Source organism: Chelonia mydas, chromosome 8 (assembly GCF_015237465.2).
Source record: "Chelonia mydas isolate rCheMyd1 chromosome 8, rCheMyd1.pri.v2, whole genome shotgun sequence".
NCBI lineage: Eukaryota > Metazoa > Chordata > Testudines > Cheloniidae > Chelonia > Chelonia mydas.
Window position 1 is genome coordinate 106,437,316 of NC_057854.1, and position 8,658 is coordinate 106,445,973.

Sequence of the window (8,658 nt, forward strand, 5' to 3'; positions counted from 1 at the left end):
AAAACAACAACCAACCCTCCCCTTCCCCTTGCCTTCCTGTCCCTTTACAAAGGGATATGTGCAGAAGGCTGGTGTGGGAGGGGGTGAATGGGTTAGGTGTGAGCCTGCTTAGGTAAATGAACCCTTTGGTTCTCTGAGGAACGTCACAGAAGTACTTTGTCCCCGTGAACATTAGAAATGTTTTTTACCATTTGCAGTTCCTGGTGTCTGGATACTCCCTGCTCTAAGCCATGCTGCAGAAGCTGGAAGAAACGGGGGTGGATCAAGGATCAGCTCTGGCAGTTGCACAAACACAGGGCCATGTCCCTTTGCAGTGGAGAGTGGCTTTCCGTGTTTACTGGAAAGTTCAGGGAACAAAATAAAGTTTCAGTGTGACTTTCTTTCCCTGTCCCTCCCCCTGCTCTTTGCTGGACACAGGGGTCAGATTTTCTGGCAATGCAGGGTGGGGAAGGTTACGGGGTGGGTGCGCATTCTTAGTGGTTTGCTTTTCCTTTTTCATGGGAACTCCATCTGCTAGCTTAGAATACAATAAATTTCCTCTTGAATTGCATCCCAATTCTGTAAGCATATTTCAGCAAGTTTTTGGTGTAGCAGAAATTCAAACTGGTTCTTCAGGTTCAACAGCAGTGCAAATATGCTTAGTCCACCTTCATTCAGCAATATGTAGAGGGGTGACCATTACCAGAAATAGCTCTCTGTCATGGACTGCCAGCTCTCCCCCACATGACTGGAAAGCCAACCCTCTTTTCCATTCTAGAACTTTGAAAATGGCTATGTTCTCCAAAAGATGGCCCACCTTTAAGAAATAAATTGGTAACTGGTAACATAGCCCCTGGAAGGATTGAACCATACTGGCCCCTTGATACAGTGCGAGCATTATAATTTTTTAAAAAACATTACCACAGGTATTTTACCATTATTAACCTCTGCTCCTTCCTCGGGTGCTGCAAAAGTTGCCTGACAACGAAGAAGGCATCAGAAGTCTTATTTTCTGAAATGTTAAAATTATCAATATTGTGGCCATTGGCAGCACAGCTATGTTATGTGCAGGGATTTTTTCCCATCCTTCAAAGGAAAAAAGTAGTATAATGGTACCCTTGTGTTTGAATTGGCAGGACCTTCTGCTGTAAAGAGGAAAACCATTCTACCAGGAGGTCAGAAGCAGCACTCCAGAGACAGCAGAGGCAGACGGAGAAGGACCTGCTTATTGCCATGGACAGAAAGAACCAAGCACAATTTGAGTTCATCAGGGCATAGAAGATTTAGGTTCTTAGGCAGGAGGCACTGATGAACCAGTTCCTGGAGCAGGATGCATGCCATGGGGAATGGGAGTATGCCCAAAAGGAATTGGCTCATGCCCTAATACAATCACTCATTCAACTGGAGGTGGAAAGCATTCAGGACCTGCCTGCCACCTTGGTTGCTGCTCTTTTTTGAGAAAACCAGCTATAATTTCTGCTACATGGCTTATGGCAACCACCTGTGGATAGGTGACAGTACTGATTGCCTGGCAAATCTGTACAACCACCACCCCAAAAGTGGACTCCCCAACCTCAAACTGGTTTGCAACTGACTAATAGCTGTCAGATGTTCCTAGCTTCCAAAGGCATAGCCAATCATTTCTGTATACATATGGGTTTCTGAAAACGAGTGGTCTGGCACTGGAGGGTGGGTGTAAGCTCCTCGCACAGCTTCATGAAGGCCTAGATCCTCATTTGGAAGTTCTGAAGCCACTAGTCATTAGCCAAAGTTTTCAAAATGATATTCTCCCACCACACCATGCTGATTCTTCTGGATTGGAAATGGGGCATACCGTGACAATACTGGCAGTGAAAATATCTGTTCCATGGGACTACAGTGAATTATCACTCACCCTCTTGATCAGCCATCTTTGGCGTGTCAGAAAGCTCTGGCCTGATTCCATCAAGTATCTAGTGAATTCAGTACTGCACCTCATGAACATTTTTCCCATGACAAGTAGCAGGAGAAGAACCACATGAACCAGGACTTGCTTCTGGTTTTCCAGCAGAAGGGAGAGGTGAGTGGGACCTGCCATCACAAAATGTGTGAAGGCGGGAGACAGTTCCAGCAACACACAGCAAGGGAATTCCTAGAGTGTCTCCTGTTATGCACAATACTCAGGGATATTGTCCCTGAAATGGCAGCTCTAATATGGCAAACCCACAGGGGAAGTGTGGATGAGGGTATACATGTGCACCCATGCCGAGCACAGCATATGTGGACACTCGGTCCAGCTATGGAGTACATGCACTAGCAGTAGATCGACAACTACCTGTGAATGCTTGCAAGTGTAGATATAACCTAAGATACAGACTTTGACTACACAATCACATACTAATTTTTCAAATAATACACTATATCATCACATTTTTTCCTATAACCTTAGATACACATATATAGCATCTTGCAACATTGCTTTCTTTCCTATATACTAATGTTATTTTTATCTTTCATGTTTTTATTTGTGTTGTTATTGTTTATCATTTTGTATTGTATAAAAGTTTTCCATTTTATCTTTGACTTAGGGTAAAACTCTCATTAACTCCGATGGGGTCAGGATTTCACCCTTAGACTTTTTACAAACATGACCTCTTTAAGAATTTGTTTTAGTAATTTGGTCAGCATGCATTTTACAAGGTATTTTTCCTCCTTTGAGACAAATATACTTCTGGACACTAATTTATTTTAGAGACACAACACTCTCTCCTTCGTTAAGGTTTCAACTAGGTCCCATAATAAACCTTAACTTTTGTCCATCCATTGTTAGAGGTTGTCTACAAGGTTCATTCGTCTGCACTAGTGAGGTGTAAACTTTAGTGTGCACTAGGGTGTTGTGCATTAACTTGCCCATGTGGACTCTACCAGCACGCACTAAAAGTTTTCTAGTGTGCGTTAATGTAGTCCTGTTTCAAACAGCACTACAAGCACATAGAGATAAAATCAGAAAGGCTTAAACAGAAAATGAATTTCACCTGGCAAGGGACATAAAAGGCAATAAGAAGAGGTTCTTTAAATATATTAGGAGCAAAAGGAAGATGAAGGAACGTGTTGGTCCTCAGTCTACTTAACGGGAAGGAGAGCTAATAACGGATGACATCAGGAAGGCAGAGGTGTTTAAAGCTTATTTTGCTTTTTTGCTTATTTGTCTTCAGTAAAAAGGTTAATGGTGACCAGATACTCAACACTGTTAATATTAACAAGGGGGAAAGAACACAAGCCAAAATAGAGAAAGAAGAGGTTAAAGAATATTTAGATACGTTAGATGTATTTAAGTTGGCAGGACTTGATGACATTCATGCTAGATTTCTTAAGGAAGTAGCTGAAGTAATTTTGACACCATTAGCAATTATCTGTGGGAGTTCATGGAGCTGTGGGAGTTCATGGAGAACAGGTGAGGTCTCAGAGAACTGGAGAAGGGCAAACATAGTACCTAGCTTCAAAAAAGGGAATAAAGAGGGAAATTATAGATCAGTCATCTTAATTTCAATACCTAGAAAGATACTGGAACAAATTATTAAAGAATTTGTGAACAACTACAAGTCAACATGGTTATAAGGAATAGCCAGCATGGATTTGTCATGTTAAACCAACTATCATGAATCGGGACATTGATGGTCAGGTCTACTGGCTGAAGTGAAGTCAAGCACAGTGGTCAGAACAGGATCCAGGCTTAGTGGTTGGAGCTGAAATTTAGAATCAGGAGTCAGAGCTAGAGCCAGAAGGTCAGTATCTAGAGCCAAAGGGTCTGAACCAGAGTTAGGAACCAAAGCCAGAAGTCAGTGCCAGACTCAGGAACCCAGTAGGATAGCAGGGCTGGAGTGGCCAGGTGCAGTGCAGAAGCAGGAATGGAGAATAGCTGGGAACAAGATAAGCAAAGGAATGATCGCAGCTGAAAGTATAAGTGTTGAGCAGCCAGAGACCAGTTGTTGCTGCTGAGCTTAAGAGCAGGCTTGCTGACTTACTTGGCCAATTAGGCAGCGTGGTCACTCAGGCTGTCCGGCTGTGGCTCAGTTGTGCTCATAGGCTGCCTGGAGACTGAGCAGGTGCAGCTACAAGTCCTCATTCCTGAGAGAAGCTACTTCCTCAAGGGCACCTCCTAGGGCCCCCGGACACAGCTTCTAGGGATGAGCTCAGGGGAATATTTATACCAGCTTGGGGGCATGGATATTTTCTGCTAGTTCCCATAACTGGTCATCAGAGCCATATCCCTCCCAGTCCACTAAATGGTGGAACTTTCCCCAAACTTGATTAGAGTCAAGAATTGATTGGACAAGGTATTCTTCTTGTCATTGGACCATAATGGGTGTTGACAGTGGGTTGGATCAACCTGAGAAGGTGTTCTTGATGTAGGATTTCAGGAGGGAAGCATGGAACATGGGGTGGATTTTCACTGACTCAGGCAGATGAAGCCTGCATGTCACTGGATTGACCTGTTTGATGATCTTGAACAGCCCCATGTATTGGTGATCTAACTTGGCTGTAAGCTGGAGGTTTCAAGTTCACATCATGACCTTGTCCCCATAGGTAGGGTAGGTGTGGCTTATTTGCATACTGCTTATAGACCTTTTTAGTACTTCTAGATGTTCTATGAGCTCTTGTTGTATGTAATGCAGATGAGTGACCAGGTCCATTTCTGCAGGAACTGAGCAGTTTGTAGGCAGCCCCAGATGGAAGCAAGGATATAAGCCATAACTGGCACAGAAGGGGTTCTGCCAAGTGGAGGCATAAATCACATTGTTATAAGCGAATTTGGCATATGGGAGCAGGGAGATCCAGTCATCCTGGTGGTAATTTAGAGAGCACTGGAGGCATTGTTCAAGAATATAGTTCACCCGGTCCATCTGTATATGATATGCAGTGGAGGTAAAAAGTTCTACCCTTAGGAGTCTGAAGACCTCTCACCAGACACAAGAGACAAACCATGGGCCTCAGTCCAACACAATGCCGGTCGATAGTCCGGAGAGGGCTTGGCAGGCTGGTCACAGTAGTACAGTGTAAAGAGAGCCCAGGCTGGTGGGTCAGGGGGGTTCAGTGGTACCCCAGTTCCAGGTAGCACCCCAGCGGGGAACCCATCACTTTTATTTGACCAATGTTTATTGGAGAAAGAGACAAGCTTTCAAGTGCCACAGAGCTCTTCTTGAGGTCTGTGAAAGGTAATCAAAGTGCCACAGCTAAACATAAGATGGAACAGATTGTTAGGCATAACAAAGTACTCTACTTAGGAAGGAACAATCAGTTGCACATATACAAAATGGGAAATGATTGCCTTGGAAGGAGTACTGCAGAAAGGAATCTGGGGGTCCTAGTGGACCAAAAGCTAAATATGAGTGAGCAATGTAACACTGTTGCAAAAAAAGGAAACATAATTCTGGGATGTATTAGCGAGAGTATTGTAAGCAAGACATGAGAAGTAATTCTTCTGCTCTGCTCCTCGCTGGTTAGGCTTCAGCTGGAGTATTGTGTCTGGTTCTGGGTGCCACATTTCAGGGAAGATGTGTACAAATTGGAGAAAGTCCAGAGAAGAGCAACAAAAATGATTAAAGGTCTAGAAAACATGACCTATGAGGGAAGACTGAAAAAATTGGGTTTATTTAGTCTGGAGAAGAGAAGACTGAGTGGGGGACATGATAACAGTTTTCAAGTACATAAAAGGTTGTTACAAGCAGGAGGGTTCTCATTAACCTCTGAGGATAGGACAAGAAGCAATGGTCTTAAATTGGAGCAAGGGCAGTTTAAGTTGGACATTAGGAAGAACTTCCTGACTGTCAGGGTGGTTAACCACTGGAATAAATTGCCTATTGGAGATTTTTAAGAGCAGATTAGACAAACACCTGTCAGGGATGGTCTAGATAATAATTAGTCCTGCCATGAGTACAGGGAATTGGACTAGATGAACTCTCAAGGTCCCTTCCAGTCCTACGATTCTATGATATTAGGAAATACTTTCTAACTGTAAGAGAAGTTAAATTCTGAAGTAGACTTCCAAAGGACATTGTGGAATCCCCATCACTGAAGGTTTTTTAGAACAAGTTAGACAAATACCTGTTAGGAATGGTCTAGATGTATTTGGTCCTACCTCAGCACAGAGGGCTGAACCTGAGGACCTCTTGAGGTTCCTTCCAGCCCTACATTTCCATGGTTAACATACACCAGGGAACTTTTAGGGCATACCAGCAGGGTCCACATGGACCAGTTACCAGTCAGAGAACACTTCAATCTCTCTGGTCACTCGATCTCAGACCTAAAGGTCGCAGTATTAAAACAAAAAGACTTCAAAAACAGACTCCAACAAGAGACTGCTGAATTGGAATTAATTTGCAAACTGGATACAATTAACTTAGGCTTGAATGGAGACTGGGAGTGGATGTGTGATTACACAAAGTAAAACTATTTCCCCATGTTTATTCCCCCCCCCCCCCCCCCCCACTGCTCCTCAGACGTTCCTGTTAACTGCTGGAAATGGCCCACCTTGATTATCTCTACAAAAGGTTTTCTCCCCCCGCTCTCCTGCTGGTAATAGCTCATCTTAAGTGATCATTCTCCTTACAGTGTGTATGATGATACCCATTTTTTCATGTTCTGTGTGTATATAAATCTCCTCACTGTATTTTCCATTGAATGCACCTGATGAAGTGAGCTGTAGCTCACGAAAGCTTATGCTCAAATAAATTGGTTAGTCTCTAAGGTGCCACTAGTACTCCTTTTCTTTTTATGGACCAGTTAGTGCATGACACATTAATGCACATTAGAATTACACCCCTCTGGCGCACACTAGTGCTTACCATGTAGACAAGTCCTTAGCTTCTCACACAAACATTTTTATGGCTTCTTCCATGCTGCTCCTTTTACACTGAATACCCTCCCTGAAGTCACTTCCATTCCCTTTTGATCCCTCCTCAAGACCCACCTTTGCTGTCATGACTACAAGAAATGAGGCAATTAATGATGAGTAGATTGGGGACAGCTGACTTTTTATGTATAATATTTTAAAAATCCTAATATGTCTGTATTGCTATGCAATGGTCTGCCTATTAATTGGTACTTCCCAGTGGCAGCACAACACTGGTGGTTCAAGACCTGCACTACCTGTTAGAACTGATTTTGAAGGAAAGAATAATAAAGAACTATGGAGATAAATGGAAAATGGGATAAAATGCAATATGTTTACCAAAGGTAGATCATGCCAAACTAACTTGATACATTTCTTTAATAATAGATTCTTTAGACAAGGATCAGAATATCAAACAAGAATTGGATGACCTAGAGGACTGGAGTAATAGAAATGGCATGACATTTAATAATACAAAGTGCAAGGTCATGCCTTTGGGACTAATAGAGTAATACAAAAAAATTCAGTTATAAATTGGGGGAACCTCTGTTGGAAACAACAGAGGAGGTGAAAGACCTGAGTGTATTAATTGATCACAGGATGACTATGAGCCACCGATATAATAGGGCAGTGGAAAAGGCAAATGAGATCTTCGGATGCACCAGATGAGGTATCTCTAATAAAGATAAGGAAGTAACACCATTGTACTAGGCACTTGTAAGACCTCACCTGGAATTCTGTGTGCAATTCTCGTCACTCATGTTCCAAAGAGATTAATTCAAACTGGAACAGGAGCAGAGAAGAGCTATTAAGATGATCAGAGGAATGGGGAGCCTTTCTTAAGGAGCGGAAGCTAAAAAAGCTTGTTTTGTTTTGTTTAGTCTATCAGAATGAAGATGGAAAGGAGATATGATTAAGGCTACGATTATGTCACAGAGGTCATGGAATCTGTGACTTCCATTGACCTCTGTGACATTTTCTGGCCCTGGGCTGGAGCTCCAAGCTCCCCTCCCACCCCCGGCAGCTCCCAGCCCCCACCCTGGTGGGGGGACCCTGCAGTTGCCCAGCCGGAGGGGGCAGCAGGAGAACCCCCCACAGTTGCCCAGCTGCACCGAGCAGTGGGGGGATCCTGCAGCTCCCAGATTTTGTACACTGAATGAGGTAAGGATGCTGTAGAACAAATAGAATGTGAACATGTAATTAAAGAGTGTATCATGCTCTATATGCACAATGGGGACAAGTTTGCACAAGCAACGTTAATTCTGGCATGTCCTAACTTATGAATGCTTCACTTTGCAATCTTATTTTTTTTAACATTGTTGTATTGGTATGTCATATACATATATATTGATTGCATCCCTCTTCCCACTCTTTGTATATTCCCTGTCCTCTTAGGCCCAACTCTGCAAACATTTCAGCACAGATCAAAGGGAAACCAAATCAACAGGATTACTCATGTGAATAACTTACAGGAGTGTAAAAAGCTCCAGTGGCTACCCAGTGTGTGAGATACACTCCATCTGTGCGAGTAGAGACAGGAGCACTGTGTCTGTGAGAGGGAAGGGGTGTTACCTGGGATGAATTTCTGCCATTTCTGCTCTAGGTGGTATTTCACACAGCTGTTCCCCGAGGGGTATATTATTATCTGTTCATCAAAGTAACAAACGTTGTTTGCGACTCGAGAGCGGAGCCCAAAGATGTGGAGAGACTGAGCCACAATCACGGACATGGTGTCCCCGATGCTGCGGGTTCTGCTGGGAGAGAGATACAGGGCATAAGACAGACCCCACCACCCGTGCCAACGGCTC

At 43.4% G+C, this 8,658-nt stretch overlaps 1 protein-coding gene across 2 annotated transcripts in view; it reads right to left on the reverse strand.

Moving 5' to 3' along the window:
- CFAP57 (cilia and flagella associated protein 57) overlaps positions 1–8,658 on the reverse strand; it is a 127,059-nt gene that overhangs the window by 118,194 nt on the left and 207 nt on the right. The window contains exon 2 of one of the 2 annotated variants that reach the window (XM_037908028.2): positions 8,423–8,601. In XM_037908028.2, coding sequence (XP_037763956.1) covers positions 8,423–8,579 — 157 coding nt within the window. In that variant the 5' untranslated portion in view covers positions 8,580–8,601. Of the gene's footprint in view, positions 1–8,422; positions 8,602–8,658 lie in introns of those variants that run through there. The other variant, XM_043521515.1, reaches the window with a different exon arrangement.